The sequence below is a fragment of the Zingiber officinale genome, chromosome 5B (genome assembly GCF_018446385.1).
Source record: "Zingiber officinale cultivar Zhangliang chromosome 5B, Zo_v1.1, whole genome shotgun sequence".
NCBI lineage: Eukaryota > Viridiplantae > Streptophyta > Magnoliopsida > Zingiberales > Zingiberaceae > Zingiber > Zingiber officinale.
In genome coordinates this window covers 6,132,110-6,150,285 of record NC_055995.1, presented here as the reverse complement: position 1 = coordinate 6,150,285, position 18,176 = coordinate 6,132,110, and the positions used below count along the sequence as shown (strand labels likewise).

Below are 18,176 nucleotides of genomic sequence, written 5' to 3'. Positions count from 1 at the left end.
ATTATAAAATCAATAAAAACTAGACATTTATATCAATATATTACGAGATCAGCATCAACGATAGTTCCTTAATCCAAATAGCATACAACTAACGTTTGAGGTAATTATGCATGGAGTAGGGCACAAATGGAAGTACCAGTTGTGCCAAAAGTTTCTTATCGGAAGCAGCTACCAGTTTCTTCAAGGATTACCAAGATAAAGAGAAATTAATGCACAACTACATTTTGTGATAATCTTATACACATTATGTTTTCAGCACCCTGCAATAATTGATCTTAAACATCAAGACTGATTTGTCCATGATGCAGAATTCAATTGTTTGAAACCCTGAGTATGGTGAGCAGATTAAGGAACAGGTTTATGATGTCAAGATAGAGAGCCACAGCAGCCCAAATGTACTCATCATAAGTATATCGCTTGATCAAGTTGTCTGTGTCATATACAATGTAGGCAGCAAATATAATTGCAGCCAGTCCTCCGTATATCATTACTGAAATCTTTCCCAGAGGAAATAGAATCTGAAACATAACGATCAATATGATTCAAATTATTATGTTTATGATTTACTGGAGTAGAGAGGAAGGTGAAATGAATTAAATGGCCTGTTTACCTGGATAAATGAGAACACCAGCAATATCATGAGAGCAGCGAAAAGGAAAGGGCCCAGAAAGCTGAAGTCATGGCCTCTACGTGCAGCCCAGAAAGTATAGAGGGTGAGACTAACAACCACCACTGCAGTGAGAATAGCAGCTTCCAAAATGACCTTTCCTGTTTAAGCAACAAAGAATAAGAATGTGATGGAAACTAAATCCATAGAAGACCAAATCTACTGATCATCAACCAACAAATGTGAAAATAAATTGAAGGCCTACAAGTGCAGTTGATCTTTCTTAAGGTTTTACAATCATAAAATATTAAACTCCTCTAGTTACTCTTTACAATCATCCAGTTCCTACATGCCCAATAAACTTGAATACCAACTGCACAATTCCAAATGTTTCCAAAACAACAAAACTAGTTCTCCTTTGTCCAAGTGGAACCATATACTTGTAATCACTCTACCAGTCAGTCGAAAAAAATTCAGCCTTAAAAGAACAAGACATAATAGTTTTATAAATAACTATATAACAGGTGTACCATATTGTTCGTATGTTTAAAATTTACAATTAAAGAAACAAGATCTTTATTAAGCTTTAGATGAGTTTGTAAGAAAGTTTGTTCCTGAACTCTTGATGAGCTGAGGTCACTAGAAAAAGAAATATCTGTTTCTACATGACTAATTGTTTGATATGCATAAAAATGCGGCAATTTACCTCTTAGACATTCTTTTAAAAGAAAAAGGAAATAGATTTTGTTCATACGTTGTTAGTCTTTAATTAAATGAAATGGAGTAAAGCATAGAAAATGCTGACTTTTCTTGAGTTCAGAAAAATAAAAAAGGCATGAAACAAAGATAAGAGCTTAGGAGTTACCACTTGTAAAAGCACAGGTCATTCCGACAGCGAAGCTCAATGACACAGTAAACAGCCCGAGAAGAAGTAGATTCACCGGGTGGCGTTGATAATAACAAGACAGAGGGCACAAAGCTACACATAGTTAAACCATAAAATTCATCAAATGGAGACAAAAACTGGAAGAACAGATCCCTGTTTCAAAATAGAAGAAGAAAAAATTGGAAAATTGTTGTTAACAGTACTAATTATTGGGAGGAAGACGATGGCGATATAAACCGCCAGCCCCGTGTTCGACGAAAGGAGGAATTGGGGGATGGCGTCGACACTGACCACGACGGAGGCTACGGCCACCGTCAACGCCAGTTGGACGCAGAGAATGAAGTAGATCTTCCTGATGAACGCCCATCGGAGATCGGGGCTCTCGAGCATTCCCGGGTAGAGCGGCTGCGTCCCGGACTCCAAGTCCCCTGCTTTCGAGTACCCGGCGTTCTTCCACATCTTCTCAACCACAAATCGCAGGGATAGAGGGCCAATTAGGGTTCCGACCACCGATCCGATCGCTCGGTCGAGAGCTTCGCCTTCGTCCGCTGTGTTGACTTGGGGCGTAAGTCACACAATGGACGCGTAGAAAACTAAATGCAGCGTCCGACGGCTGGTGATTTCGTGGACGAAAGCCACGCTTGTTCCAGTTCACACGAGACAGCAAACAGGAATTATAGCCTATGAAATATAGCAATCGGCTGTTGGAAAACAAGTCTCGCATCGAGCACGACAGGGTGTATACTTTATCTGTCGGGCCAATCTTTATGATCTGGAGTGGGACGATCGGACGGTCATGATTTCCAAACGGTCGGTGCCTATCAATTTAGACGACCAAATCTAACGAAAAGAAATTATATTATTTTTTTAATCAAAATATTCAAATGTCTAATTAATCTGAAAGTTATTAATCCGACCTTATAGAAATTTATCATCTACCAACAAAATAAATCTAAAAATACAAATGACAGTAAAACTAATGATATAGACAGACCAATTATTTATTAGGAATTACGTAACCACAGTTATCGAAGGATTATTTGGTATTTTATTTTATTTTATTTTTTTGAGAAGGTAAATGTATTATACTCCTAAAAAGAACAAAATATAATCATATGATGACTACAAAGTGCATAAGAGGTTTATGACTTTGTATGACACCATTACACATGGACTTTGTATGATACCCGAGCATATCATAAAGCATTACCACACATTACAAAAGAATCACTTGATATCTACAAAGCGCCAAACATGAACTTGGACTTTGTGGAATATCTTCTCAAAGCAAGGAACAACATTCTCAAATCGACTCATGTTACGTGCATTCCATACGAGATAAATCATGGAAGATAAGGCAAAATGTCTTGTTTTCATTTGCCGCCCTTTACCTTTATAATGTTGTCGAAATGTATGAAGATAAGAGGCCATATCGGTGATGTCGAAAGTGATATTCATCCATGTCTTGACTTTATCAAGTAGAGGCTCGACAATCTCACAATCAAAGAAAAGATGAGTATTGGATTCATCTTGTTGGTGGCATAAAGCACATAATTTGTTGGGCTCATAAGGGATGGTGTCCGCCGTTCTTAGTCTTCCATGAGCAAGTAACCAAGATGTGAACCTATGCTTGGGCAAAATATATGGCTTCCATAACACCGAAAACCAATCCAATTTAGCCGCTCTTGGACGGAAAAACTCATATGCCAAAGTCGTCCCTTTATTTTCCCCCGTAAACCACTCTATCATTTTCATATTTGCGGCGCCAATAGAGGTAGTTCGTTGTACAAGTTCATCACGAATAAAAAGTAAGCGTTTAATAAGGGGAGAATCCGAAGGCTTACTTCTCCAATGCCAAAAGTCCATATTCCGAAGATAGTATTGATGAACCCATCGAACCCAAAGAGACTCACGTCGATTTTGAATATTCCATAGATTCCGACATAATAGAGCCATACTCCATGTTTGCAAATCACGTAAACCATATCCACCTTCTTCTTTGGGTAAACATATAGAAGCCCATGAGATTGGTGAATGTTTTGTTGACCATACAAAGGAACGTGAGATGCCATAAATCTTGTCAATAACACCACTTGGTATTGGAAGAATAGACAACCAAAAGCACTCCACACCTTGAAGTACCGATCGCACAAGTTCCAACCTTCCGGCATGGGAAGTGTGTGCTTCGGCCAAGAGACAACCTTCTTCCTTATGGAGTCAAGAAGTGCCCCATAATTTGCAATCCTCAATTTCTCCGTAGCTTAAGGAATGCCAAGATATTGGAAGGGAAATGTGCCTTGTTGAAAGCCGGTTATGTGTAGTAGCTCCTCTCGTAGTTGTCCATTAACCCCGGCCATATATAAGTTGGATTTCGACGGATTTGCTTGAAGGCCCGCTTTATCACCAAAAACTGTTAGACGATCCATAATAAGAGTAGGAGTAGAAGCATCGGCTCTTGCAAACAACAAGAGGTCATCGGCATATGCTATATGTGAAAGCTCCACTTCTTTACACTTTGGATGATAATGAAATGCACTTAATCTTGAAACAACTTTCATAGAACGCGAGAAAACTTCTAAGCATAGACCAAATAACAAAGGAGAGAGAGGATCACCTTGCCGCAAGCCTCTTCTTGCACTAAAGAAACCATGCAATCCACCATTTAGACTAATGGAGTAAGAAACCGTTGTTATACATTCCTTTATCCATCCACAAAATTGTTGGGGAAAACCAAAACCAACAAGTGCGGACATAAGAAAACTCCAATCAACGGTATCGAAAGCCTTGCGCAAATCAACTTTGAGCATACACCTTGGAGAAACCCGCTTACGAGCATACTTCCTCAATAATTCTTGGGCTAGATGGATGTTATCACCTATGGACCGGCCTTTGATGAAAGCCACTTGAGTCGGATCCAACAATATGTCCATAACATTTGTCAATCTTGCCGCCAATACTTTGGAGATAACCTTGTAGAAAACTGTACAACAAGAGATGGGCCTAAAATCCGTAACTCTTGGTGCATGATCGGATTTAGAAATGAGAGCTATCAAAGTATGATTCCATTGTTTTAGGAGCTGATCATTAGTGAAGAATTCCATTATCGCCTTGATGAAATCATCCTTTATATTGTCCCAAGCCGTCGTGAAAAATTTAACATTGTAACCAACCGGACCGGGAGCTTTATCGGCGCCTATACTAAATAAAGCCTTCTTGATTTCTTCCTCCGTGATTGTAGCTTCAAGAGAAGATGCTTGAGCTTGAGATAATTTAGTCTCATGCAAAGAAGAAATATCAATTGGAGAGTTTTGACTGGGTTCACCCAAGAGGCTTTGAAAATATTCCACAAATTCCATGGCGACTTCATTCAAACTAGTTGTTTGTTCCCCGAATTGTTTGATGAGTGTAGTAATAACATTTCTTTTGTTGTTTCTCTTCACCAAGTCATGAAAAAATTTGGTGCATCTATCACTATTCTTGAGATAAATACTCTTGGCAAGTTGTTGATAAAAGAGTCTTTCCGCCTCCGCTAGCATAATCGCCTTCTTTCTTATTGTGTCATAGTCACTTGGGGGCTCGCCACCATCAAGAAGAGCTCTTTGAACAACCTCTAACTCAGATTTTGCTCTTGATGCTTGCTCCTTGATATGTTGAAAGTGAAGCTTATCAAGTTCCCTTAGTTTGCCTTTCAACCGTGTAAGTTTTGTCTTGAGAGTAAACTGTACATTGTCATATACGGGCGTCTCTCATGTATTCGCCACCAAGTCTTTGAATCCATCATGCAACACCCACATATTATAAAATTTGAAATGCCTATTGGAACCTCCCTCTCTTGCAAAAGTTGAAACTATAGCACAAGAGTGATCCGATAAACAACCCAGGGGTGTAAATTCCACATAACTTTCATAGTCCGAAACAAGTCATTGTGAGTTCATCATAGCACAATCTAGCTTGCAAGAAACCCGTCCATTTGTCCATGTCAAACGACATCCAATAGAGCGAAGATCAACCAACCCACAAGTGTCAACAAAGCACTCCAAATCATGTATCTCGTAATTAGAAACCGGTTCCCCACCTTCTTTGTCTTGAATCGCCAATGGTGAGTTATAATCTCCCATAATGAGCCAAGGTTCCACAATTGTTTCACCAAGGAGTGTAAGAGAAGTCCATAAGGGTCTCCTTGTCATAATAGAATGAAAGCCATATATGAATGTCAATAAAGAAGACCGAGCCGTAATAGAACAACGAACACGACAATGTATATATTGATCCGATGTGTCGAGAACATCCAAGGTGACCCTGTGCATATATATCCCATAGAAGCAAAATACGACCTCTATTAGAATAAATGAAATTATTTGTCATCCCCATACCTGAAAATTTTCGTCGCATGATAACATCTAAGGAGTTCTCATTAAGTTTAGTTTCAATGAGTGATATGACTTGAATTTCCTTTTGCTTGAGGAGATGAATGACCCCCCCCCCCACCATGTTTTAGGGGCTTTTGGAAGCCCCTAATATTCCAAGATGCAATCTTCATCGTCCACGAGATGGGCGGACTGCTCTAACCCGTAAAATCCTCCCATTATGTTGAGCATCCGCATGTGCTGAAGTTGGAGTTGATGTAGGGGGTGGTTCTACTTCCACAATAGGTCCCGGAATCAAATGAGGGATAAAGGTACTGTCCAAAATGATAGTGTCCTCCGTGCCTAGAGTGACAGAAGTAGCCTCACTTGAATCAATTTGATCTTGATGTGCAGCAACCTCCTTACCTTTGGCTTGAGAATCAGTTGATTTTGAAGATGAAGCCACATTATTCCTTGATGAAGAGGGAGATACCAAAATCGATTGTGAAAGAGGATCGGGGACATTTGGAATGGATGATGATTGTATCTCCTCTGGGACCATTTCTTCAACAACCTTTGTAGCCACTACAGGATCTTGTTCCGGAGCACAATCTAATGGTAGTGGAGCGTCACCAACGACTTGTGGCGGCCCTTGAGGAGGTATCAATTGTTTTTTTCGATATTGAAATTGTTGTCTACCTCTTGTAGGTTGTGACCGGTTGGGATGATGTTTGCTAGAAATCTTGCAATCCTTCTTACAATGTCCAAGTCTTCGACAATCATCACAAAAGTCGGGCATGACTTCATAAATGATCCGAAGGTCAAGTTGAGCACCAGTAGGTAATGTAATTGGGACCTCTCTTATTCTTTCGTCATGAACTGAGACCTCCACCAAGAGCCTAGCATATGTCAATCGTTCCCTTGTACGGGTCAATTTGTCGGTGTACATCGGTCTTCCTATCTCTGAGCCAATGAGTCCAAGAACTTTGGGAGACCAACAATCCGGTGGCAATCCATGAATTTGAACCCATGCAGGGACGTATCTTCCATCCTCATCAAACAGAAAACAACGCAGCATAATCTTTAGGAACAGAGGAATCCCATATGCAAAATACGGTCCCCCAAGTAGAACTTTGTCTCGATCTTACATTGTATCAAAACGATATGCAACCCAACCACTTTTGTGCATGTAAAATTCATAAGGCACCTTCCATCTAGAAGCAATGAAGGAGACACCATTCTTTCTCGGATGTCTTCTCATGAAATAACCAACCAAACAAAAACCAATCGAATCTTCCACAGTTTCAATGTCTTCATACTCAAAATTCAAACGCTGCCCGGTTGGTTGATATTGTTGTAATTGGGTCGCCAACTTAGTCCAACGATTATCCTTGAAAAGATAAGCCAAGGAGAGAAACTATCCTCAGTAAGTCTCAGTTAACTATATTCACATAGGAAGTCAAATATATTTCTCTCTCTAGAAAGCGGACACCCATGACTGAGACTATAATAATATAGTTGGAGTTTCTCTCTCTTTGATATTTAAGTAACAAAGTGAGATGTCAAAGTTTAACCTATCAACTATATTCACATGATTGACTGCCTTTGGAGCACAAGGTGGAATTGGTTATCCAACAATTTTATATAGTTGGTCTCACGTTGATCTATAAGGAAGTAATCGAGAAATTATAACCCTTTACCTATTATAATAATATATATCCCATAATAATCAACTAACCATACCCTAGGGGCACATGATTGACAGCCTAAACTTTGAAATAGAACATCATTAAAAAGTGTATCATAAGGATTATTGTAGTTGAATTTACAATGCAGTAAACCAACCCATGAATGCATCTTAACCAATTATCTAAATCAATCAATAACAAAATGTTGTGCAAACAAATTGTAGCTGCATATCTTGGCAATTGATAAATTGTAGCTACATATCGTGGCAAAAGGGGATTCGCTCGCCCCAGCGACCAAATGCATTTCAACTCTGTACTTGTATTAATACTCATATTGTTCTAGTAATTAGTGGTATAATGCCTGATGCGGAATTGACTGGCCTCGTGTATATTGGGATATGTCTGATGCAGTGTGTGCTAAAACATATTTCGTAACACGTGCGCAGCGAAAAATAAAATAATAATAATTTTTAAATTATTACATCACACACACCACATGCATACAAGAATACAGCATGCCAAACATGATCACATAATTAAATTTTTATGGAAAGTAAATTTATACTAGGTGTATCTTACGGATGACCTGCAACGAGAATGACATCAACCGTAGTGACGCTATCGAACCATGCCTCTATTCATATCCACGCCAAGCCTCTCTAAACAACTCCTTGAGTACAAGCCTCTCCTTCGGAAGTTACTAGCCACGAGCGAAGAAGAGAGATCAAGAGGAAGATGAAGAGAAGCACACAAGGAAGAGATTTCTTCCTTGTGGTGGTCACGGTAACAAGGGGAAGGGCTTCCCCTTGTTGGCGGCTACAAAGAGAGAGGAGAAGAGAAATTAGGTTAAGGTTTTCCAAAAACCTTACAAGCCAATTAATTGTCTCTTGTGTATAATCTTCTCTCAACCATATCAATATATAGCCCTCATTAATGAGTTGGATTAGAAAGTCCAAATCCAACCTATTATCCCTAAACAAAAAATTAGCCCATTAACTCTTTGGTTTAGTTCACAACTAAATTAAGTTGGTTCATAACTAATTCATGATTAAATCAAATATAGTCTAACTCTTCCATAAGAGACGTGGTCCATCCATGCTTCCATTGCGACAAATATTTCTATATTTATCTTATGTATGGTTAAACCAAATATTTATCTCTTTATCTAAGAATCATATTCTTTAACTTGTTTTACGTCTTTTAAAGACTCGTTAGTGTGGGTGACTCATTAGGTTCCCAGTTTATCTTGGTCATCGATAATTAACTACTTAATTATAGAATGATCATGGGTGACACTTAGTAGTACATTATGATCTCCAATTAGCCGAAAAATCATAGTTGATCTTAGAATTAATTCTAAACCCTTCAGTAGCTACAGTGAGTCGTGCCTCGTTCCTTTCACTTGTCTTATACCCACTTAGTTTAGGACACGGTCTATGTGTCTTGTCCCCACTGTTGGTGCAACCTTAGGTCAAGGTTGACCTGGTTGACCTGACTCGAGTTGACCTGACTCGAGTTGTATTTTGATGTTTGACGAGAATAGAAAAGTTCTATTATGATGTTTGACGAGAATAGGAAAGTTCTATTATGATGTTTGACGAGAATAGAAAAGTTGTATTCTGATGTTTGACAGAATACAAACTTGGGAGATTGTGGGTGCAATCTTTGGTCAAGGTTGACCTGGTTGACCCAAGGTGAGTCGATCTGATTCGGGAAATCCTGGTAAGTGAAGCCAGGTGAAAGTCACGGTGAGTGAAGCGGGCGGTTGGAAAGTCTGGTGAGTGAAGTCGAGCGAGAAAGTCACGGTGAGTGAAGCGGGCGGTTAAAGTCTGGTGAGTGAAGTCGCAAGGAAATCCGGATAGGTCAAGGTTGACCAGACATCAGTGAAAAGTCAGCGGGTGCTTGGCACGAAGAAGTCAATGGAGACTTGGCGAGAAAGTCAAGTATGGAGACTTGGCACGGAAAGTCAGCGAGGGGCTTGGCACGAGAAAGAGTCCAATGGAGACTTGACACGAAAAGTTCAGCGAGGAGCTTGCGAGAGAAGTCCAAGTATGGAAGCTTGGCATGGGAAGTCGGAGAGGGCTCGGGCGCTCGTTCTCCGGACTAGGTCGAGAAGGGCTCGGGGCTAGTTCTCTGGGCCGGACAAAGTCGGAGAGGGCTCGGTAGCTCGTTCTCGGACTAGGTCGAGAGAGGGCTGGGGCTCATTCTGGATCGGACATGGAAGTCGGATGGGGCTTGGTAGCTCGCTCTCGGACTAGGTGAGAGAGGGCTTGGTAGCTCGTTCTCAAGACCGAAGACCTTAGGATTTAGGGATGGGAAGCTCTAAATCACATGGGCGTGGATCGGTCGTGAGGCCAGATCCGTGATCTATGGGTTTTCGATGGTGGTGACCGATCGGTATAACAGTGGCTCATTGTAAGTGTCGATCGGTCACGAGACCGATCGGGAGGCGAAGGTAGGGATCGGTGCGTGGCCGATCCACCTATCTTTGATCGGTCCCAGGCCGATCGAGCTTGAATCGACACCCACGAGGTTGGGGATCGGTGCGGGGCCGTCGGACTAATTTGATCGGTCCACAGGCCGTCGGGAACTCTGACCCGATCGGATGGAGCTGATCGGTCGAGCTGCGTTGTGACTCGGCTAGATTTGTGTTGTTCTTTGTCTTCTTCTTGAGGTTATATATCGGTCGAGGGCCTCTCGATGTGATTCTTACTTCTTCCTCCTAGCTGCGATTTGAGCTTTCTTTGAGCTCCTCTTTCTTTGACTTCGTGTGAGCTTCCCTCATTGGTTGATCATTCTTGTTGGCATCATCCGTGAAGTTCTTTGCTTCATCGGACTCGATCGACGAGAAGGCAAGCAAACTTGGTAGAGTGTATTTACATTCATATTATCCATTGTTTCTTGCTTTATTTCTTGTACTCCTTTATTGCTGTTGCAAAAGAGATTGTGGCGAGGTTTCTCCACCCGGAAGGAGTTCAGATTAGCGGTTATCCGGGGGTCCATCCACCGAAGATTGAGGAGCCGTCCACCTTACGGACATGCCGAGGAGTAGGAGTTTCAACTCCGAACCTCGTTACATCGCTGTGCTTGAGGTTTGATTTCTCCATTTACGTTTCTATTGTTATTTTTCCGCTGCGCTAATTTGATTTGTAGAAAGAAACGCGAATTTGGGGTCGACTATTCACACCCCCCTCTCTAGCCGCATCCGAAGGTCCTAACACCCACTAGATTGACTACGTCACACCTAATCCAAGTAATATTTCCTTGTTATGCAGATTCAAATTACTCATACATGTGTACAAGAGTCTCGCACTCTTAACATGCGATGTTTTAGCCAAACAATTTGAGTTATAATCCTAACGAGTGATCATAAGGTATACGTCTCCTTGCAAGGAGTGGTGAATCCTCTATGCGCTATCCAAACACTTTCAGACACTTCAACTTATACCCAATCATCCCGGGTCCACACCTCAATGAGATTCTTATTTAAAATGTCAAAGTATAAGTCTCTATGACCAAGATAACTTGTATACCTCAAATTGAAGGACACTTGCACTCGTGCTGCAATAAAGACTTCACAGACATATCTATATATATATATAGAACTATATGAAGTCTTACAGCGAGTCACTCCAATGAACTACTTACCATAACCAACATCCACGTTTAACTCTCGATATCCCAATGTTTCTAGCCAGTGAGAAAACAACTGTTTAGCCGAACCAAGGAGTATAACCCGTGCTAGTCTTACAAAATTGATGATGTCCGAATGCATCAATTTGACGACTAAAAATTTTTTAATATATTCATAATTGTACATGTAGAGATAATCACTAGTTGTGATCCAGTCACAAATTCTCTCATGCTATGAATTATATTACGGACATTCAGTAAATAAGTTTAAGATAATCAAATATATAATATGCACTCAAATAGTAAATCTATACTTATCAAATAAATAGAAAAAAATCGTAAGACGATTACCTTAAGACATCCCTCAAATTCTAACCCCTCAAATTTGAACAGTGTATTCTCTAAGCCGAGGGGTCGAAAGTGCCATGATAATTCATCTTATAGGACACAGCTCGAGAAAGGTATGCCATGTGGATTCCTCTCTTCAGCAAGTTCAGGTCGTTTACCTTTGTTTTGAGGAAGTGTCTCTCCCTCCATCGAACCGTGTGAGCGTTTCTCGAGTGGAATCACTATCCTAGTTTGGTGATTTTCAAATACAGTGGAGGGAGGACCCACGAGATTCGGTGGTACTTAGCTAGGGATGGAAGGCACCTTAGTTGAGGTGGGGGTACTCCTTTAGAATTCAGATTCATCGATAGGAGCCTCTATAATATTTCTTGCACAGTGTACTTAACTAGTCATTAGAAATCCTCTCTTGTCATGGTGATAATCTCCTTACAGGCTTTGTCGCTTGTGGCATGTTGGCTCTCGGCAATTCTCCTAGTTTTCACAATCTTAGCATCTTAGGTTATGCTATTTTCACAGACGACACCAATTTATTCCTATATGAGATTGTTGTTGGGTGAGTCAACGAAGAGCAACTACGGTAGAAAGAAGTCTTACTATTTCAGTGATGAAGAGAGCTCTTGAAATCCCTTCAACACTTTAGCAAGAGGTTAGAATGGACACCGAGGTTAGACTCGGTGTGACTACTCTGACACTCAAGTTAGCATAGGAGCTAGTGGAAGAGAAAATAATGGAGAAGAAGAGTTCAAATGCATATGTCTGCGTACCTGCGCACATTGTAATGTCCTTCCTTTTATGCCTTTTACTAAGGGGAGGCCTGATTGCATCGCGGGGCCACCACATAACCCCCACTTCTTTATTTGCACCCCAATCTGTCCACGTTCGCTGCTTATTTTGACCTCCACATTCTTCACTTGCCTCCCAAGGTATTTGCCGCGAGTCGAACTGAGGGAGCCCGAAGTGATCGAGCTATAAGGTTGAGATAGGCTGAGTAAGAGAGGTTTGGCGAGGTTGGGAGAGATCAGTTGATACTGAGCTAAATGGTCGAGTAGGCTAGAGTTGTCGGGTGAAGCCGAGCTAAGGAAGTCCAGGTCGACATGATTGGAGTTGTCAGGCCTCAACTTGGGTCTATCGTGACCCAAACTGATCTTTTTTATATATATCTCAACTTGACTTTTAACTAAAGGGCTTGACTTCTAACTGGGCTAAACCACATGGAGGCCCCCCTATCCACCACATTGTAATGTTAATATGTTATTATCTATTACACATTGATTTGTACTTTAATTTCTTGATTTTAATAATGTATGACATTGTTTCATGAGATACATAAGGAAGGAGTTTCCATTTTTCCCCGTGCCATGACATATTTCACTTTGAAACTAGTGTAGTTGCCATTCTTAACATGCAAGGTAATGCTAAAAGTTTGATATGAGATTGAATAATTGGTAATAGATTCGTACTTGAGCAAAAAGGTGATTACGCATTAATAGCAAATTTCAGATTTCCACTTTTTGCAAAGGTCATACGTTCTCATTCTAAGTGTCCCATGTAGTCAGCTCTATAGAAAAATAAATTATAAAATCAAGCATGTCATATGGGAGAGTATTTTTTTTCTCCGACTTCGTCAGGAATTGACCTCTGCCAAACAATGAGAGTAAAAATTGTTAGACAATAACAGTCTGTTGCCGGAGATTTTAAGGGACTTAGTTGAATTTAAAACTTACACGAAATTTAAATTCAACTTACAGTCGAAATGACCTAAGCAGATAATCTCAGACTGCTAGCAGGGGCTGGTTTCCGTAACGCAGCAGAGCTGAGCGACAGGGCAGGTCAGCAGAGCGGCAGACCAGAGCGGAAGACTAAGTCTGCAGAGTGGTAGACTAGAGCGGCAGGCCAAGTCTGCAGAGCAGAAGAGCAGGGCAGGTCCGCAGAGCAGCAGACCAAAGCGGCAGGGCAGATCTACAGAGTGGCAGGGCAGAGCAGTAGACCAGCGCTGCAGTGCGGAAGATCAGAGTAGCAGGGCAGAGCAGCAGAACAGCATTGCAGTGTGAAAGACCAGAGTGGTAGGGCAGAGCAGCAGACCAACGTTGCAGTGCGGAAGACCAGAGTGGCAGGGCAGATCTGCAGAGCGGCAGACCAGCTCAGTAGAATATATCTACAGAGCGGTAGACCAAAGCAGCATGTCTGTAGACTGCAGAATGGAAGACCAGGTCTGCAGAGCAGAATGACCAGGTCTGTCTGAGCAGGTCTGCATAAAGGAAGACCAGGTCTGTAGAGCAGAATGACCAAGTCTGTTTGAGCAGGTCTGTAGAAAGGAAGACCATGTCTGCAGTGGGACAGACCAGACAGTAAGGTCGGGCGAAAATTCCGACGGGACAAGCTGACCGAGGCCTGCGAGTAGCAGTTTTCTTGAAACAGATTCGCCCACCTCCGGCTATGCTTCGAGGCTTACAAGAGAGACGTCTGTTTCCCAGGATACAACAACCGACCATGAATCCGACCAAGCACTGGTGGTCACGACGAGCTGAGTGGTACCCGAATACTATTGTGGGCACTCTGCCAAGCAAGAGTTGCACGACAGAGGAGGAGAATGAGGAGGAGAGCTTCTGCTTTCTTCGCTGTGTTATCTGCGTAACCTTTTGCCTGTGGTCGTAGCCTCCTTATATAGGAGCTCAAGACCAAAGGACAACATTAATGATCATTACTCAACGCCTGCGTTTCATTTGGCCGTTTTTGATTCTGCATTAATCTTTTTTTAATGCATCTGTTACACAAGCAGCAAAAAGATTTATGTGGCAAAATGTTGATTGTTCCGCTTGGACAAATTTTGCCCCGACCAGTCCGACATTCGTGTGCGCAAGTCACGCTCGCATACGAGTCAACTTGGTTCAATGCAATCCGGGTCCTAAATTTGCACCCCCTCTTGCCCACACGCGTGAGAGAGAGTCTCTCCCCATACATTTGTTCACATCCTCAATGTATGTGAATCAATATAAACCAATAAATTTGTCTTGAAACTTTCAATATGGAACTAAAGTCTCATTCACAATGGAACTTCTTCTCTTCCACCTCTTCTCCATTCACATTTATTCAACAATATTCAATTGCTTAAGAGGAATTTGAAGAGCAAAACCTTAATCAACTTGTTTCTTTCCTTTCCTGCTTACTTAAAGTTCTCAATATACGAGGTGTCTTTTTGGCTTTTGATCCAAAAATTTTCAGGTCATAAGAATGTTACATTAGGATGACTATATATATAGTGATTTGCTACGTGTAATGCTCTATTTCACATGAAATATAGAAATCTTGCCTAGGAGATATTGTTGTCTTTTTCTTATCATAATTTTTGTGTCTAGTTTCAGTTTTAATTAGATATATTAATTTAATTGGAGATTTTTTTTCTAAAAAAATCATGCATAATTATCTGAAATATCAATTAATTATATAAAAAGGAAATAATAATATGTTTATACAGATGAAAATAGGAGAAAATGCAAATAAATAACTAAACAAATAAAGTTGCAAGCACTTTCAATATTTATTTGAAAGGAAACGAGTAAGAACACAAAATTTAATTTTATTCTTGACCCATAATCGATTAACAATGTTACCATCTCACTTCACTTAAAATAAATTTACATTTTTATTCGGACAAAAAGAAAAGTACAAATTATATTAATAAAAAATTTGTCTATTATATATCATCCTAATCGTTTTTTTTTTTGTAATTTAATAATGCGACCAATTCTTTATAAAATAAAAAAAAATTCTTATAAAATCCTTAAATATGGCCGTTCTTTTTAAAAAATAGAATACCTTTTATAAAAATTTAAATAGATTAAAAATTTTGATGACTTAGTTAACTATTTATTTTCCTCGACCAAAAGATGCTAATTAAAAAATAATTAAGGTATTAAAAAATATCTTATATTGATCTTTTCTGTTTTCCTATATTAATTATATATTATTTTTTTTATTATAAAAAGAGAATCATGTCCTAACCTTATATATTAATCTAAATAAAGAAATATCATATCCAAAGTTTTCAAGGCTTAGTTTAGAAGTCGAGGTTTAGGGGTTTGTGATTGTGGCAGAGATCAGGACGATATCTCGAGATAATGACGGCGAGGAGGAGAAGGGAGAAGAAGACAAGGGAACATTGTTGAAGTGGGACGCCATTCTACCGGACGAACTCCTGCAGAAGGTGCTCTCCTTTTTGCCCACCGCCAACATCATCAAATTGGGCATCATCGTGTGCAAACGGTGGTACGAGGTGGTTCACTCCTATTGGATCTGGACGATCCCTAGAGATAGTGACGGCGAGGAGGAGGAGGAGGAGGAGGAGGAGGAGGAGGAAGAAGAAGAAGAAGAAGAAGAAGAAGAATTTCTACCGGACGAACTCCTGCAGAAGGTGCTCTCCTTTTTGCCCACCGTCAACATCATCAAATTGGGCATCATGTGCAAACGGTGGTACGAGGTGGTTCACTCCTATTGGATCTGGACGATCCCTAGAGATAGTGACGGCGAGGAGGAGGAGGAGGAGGAGGAGGAAGAGGAAGAGGAAGAGGAAGAGGAAGAGGAGGAGGAGGAGGAGGAGGAAGAGGAGGAGGAGGAGGAGAAGAAGAAGACGCCATTCTATATCTACCGGACGAACTCCTGCAGAAGGTGCTCTCCTTTTTGCCCACCGCCAACATCATCAAATTGGGCATCATGTGCAAACGGTGGTACGAGGTGGTTCACTCCTATTGGATCTGGACGATCCCTAGACATAGTGACGGCGAGGTGGAGGAGGAGGAGGAGGAGGAGGAAGAAGAAGACGACATTCTATTTCTATCGGACGAACTCCTGCAGAAGGTGCTCTCCTTTTTGCCCACCGCCAACATCATCAAATTGGGCATCGTATCCAAACGGTGGTACGAGGTGGTTCACTCCAGCCCCCCGTTGTCGTGGCCGATGATGGCGCCACAGAAGCCGTTGTTCTTCAGGCGCTTCTTTAACGACGCCGGCGACTTTTCGGGCCGCGTATACGACCCTTGCTTCCTCCGGTGGTCCAACTTCGACGACTTCCTCCACTCAGACATCCAGTACGTGTCCTCCTCCTGCGGCCTGGTCTGCTTAATGAACCACAGTGACAGGAACCACTTATTGGTCGGCAGTCCCATCAAGAGAGACTGGAAGCTGCTTCAAGTCCCCGGCTGCTCTGACTCCTTCAGAACGATGGCCTTGTCGTTCGACCGCAGCACGCGCGGCTACACCGTGGTCGTCGCCAAGTGCAGCCGCACCCAGCAATTGCAATGGCACTTATCGGTCCACATCTACCAATCGACGACGAAATCGTGGGCCACTCACTACGCCCAAGACTTCGACCTCTGGAAATTCGAACACCAGGCCGTCATATGCGACGGCGTTCTCTACCAATTCATCTACCATCCGTTTTTGACCCCCAACTTAATGGCGTTCGACCTCATCAAGCCACCCTCTAGCATTTACCCTCTTATTCCTATGCCATTCCCTTGTGCCTTTGCTGGATTGATCAACCTGTCGAACAAATTGGTCATGGTCGCATTGCTCAACTGGGACTGGCCGCACGAGGGAGCGGTGATTTTAGAACTTGAGGATAAGAAATGGAGGGAGGTGGCTCAAATGCCGATCTCCATGTACAAGAAGTTAGGCAGATATTATTTAAACTCCTGCGGCGCCGGGGACTTACTCTTCATGCACTCCCCAATGTGTCCGGAGCTACTGACCTTCGACATGAAGCAGAAGGTGTGGAAATGGGTGAGCCACCCCTACACTGAGAGGTCGCTCTTCTGCTTCAAACAGGGAGCCTCAGTCTTCTGCGACCTCTGCTTCGGCTTTTGCTTCGAACCGAGACTCGACGTCTCTTCTTGATCTCTTTGCTACCTCGTTTAATTTACAACTCAAAAAAATATTTTTTAGTTCCTCGTTTTGGTTACAAAAGAAATTTTTATTATCTGCCAAGACTTTGATCGTTTGTCTATGAGATAAAGTAAGGAATCTGAACGTAGCATGGAAAATCATGACTAATTTGAAGGCTGTTTATCGCAAAGGTAAAGGGATGTACATTCAGCATTTCACGAGGTAAAGCTAGGGGTTCCCTTGGCCACTTCCGACCATTGCCTTCTCTTAGAACCGGTGCCTCATCAAGAAACTGTCCAAGAGCTATGAGGATGACTAATTGTGCATGATAAAGTACAATTAAGTTTTGTTGATAATCAATAATAGTAAAGTGAAGAAATCCTAAAAGAAACTAAACAAGAATCAAATATATGAATTATTTAATCCTAGTCATGCAATAATAGCCCTTATATCTCAACTACTAGAGGCCACTCTGAAAAATATCGTATCTTTAAAGGATGTACGAAAGATCCTGAATCATATTGGGTCTATTGTATGTAACTTTACCTTACATTTTACAAGAGATTGTTTCCGCAATTCGAACTCATGACCTCAAAGTCAACTTTATTGTTGCTCTAAGGCTCCCCTTCTACTTTAACTTGTTGACTAGATTGAAGTAGATTTATTAAACTTTATTTAATTATTAATGGTAGACTATTTGGTTTACAAATAAAATTAAAAATCCAAAATATAGTTATTCTTAGTTATCGACTAAATTGTATTTACTTGAGGTTTTTCTATATGCATGA

The 18,176-nt window shown here is 41.2% G+C and overlaps 3 protein-coding genes across 3 annotated transcripts; 1 reads left to right on the top strand and 2 right to left on the bottom strand.

The window, feature by feature from the left end:
* Positions 1 to 38: 38 nt before the first annotated feature.
* Positions 39 to 2,088, bottom strand: LOC121984030 (protein LIFEGUARD 2-like). Its single transcript, XM_042536794.1, has 4 exons — positions 1,697 to 2,088; positions 1,473 to 1,586; positions 611 to 768; positions 39 to 518 (listed from the first exon to the last, which is right to left on the bottom strand). The coding sequence occupies exons 1-4, from the start codon at positions 1,950 to 1,952 to the stop codon at positions 312 to 314; spliced, it is 735 nt and encodes a 244-aa protein (XP_042392728.1). The 5' UTR covers positions 1,953 to 2,088; the 3' UTR covers positions 39 to 311.
* Positions 2,089 to 6,029: 3,941 nt separating this feature from the next.
* LOC121986466 lies at positions 6,030 to 6,917 on the bottom strand. Its single transcript, XM_042540436.1, has one exon. It carries the CDS (start codon positions 6,915 to 6,917, stop codon positions 6,030 to 6,032), a length of 888 nt encoding a protein of 295 aa, XP_042396370.1.
* A 9,301-nt stretch (positions 6,918 to 16,218) lies between these two features.
* On the top strand, positions 16,219 to 17,400 carry LOC121986465 (F-box/kelch-repeat protein At3g61590-like). Its single transcript, XM_042540435.1, has one exon. The coding sequence runs from the start codon at positions 16,219 to 16,221 to the stop codon at positions 17,398 to 17,400; it is 1,182 nt and encodes a 393-aa protein (XP_042396369.1).
* The last annotated feature ends 776 nt before the right edge of the window (positions 17,401 to 18,176 follow it).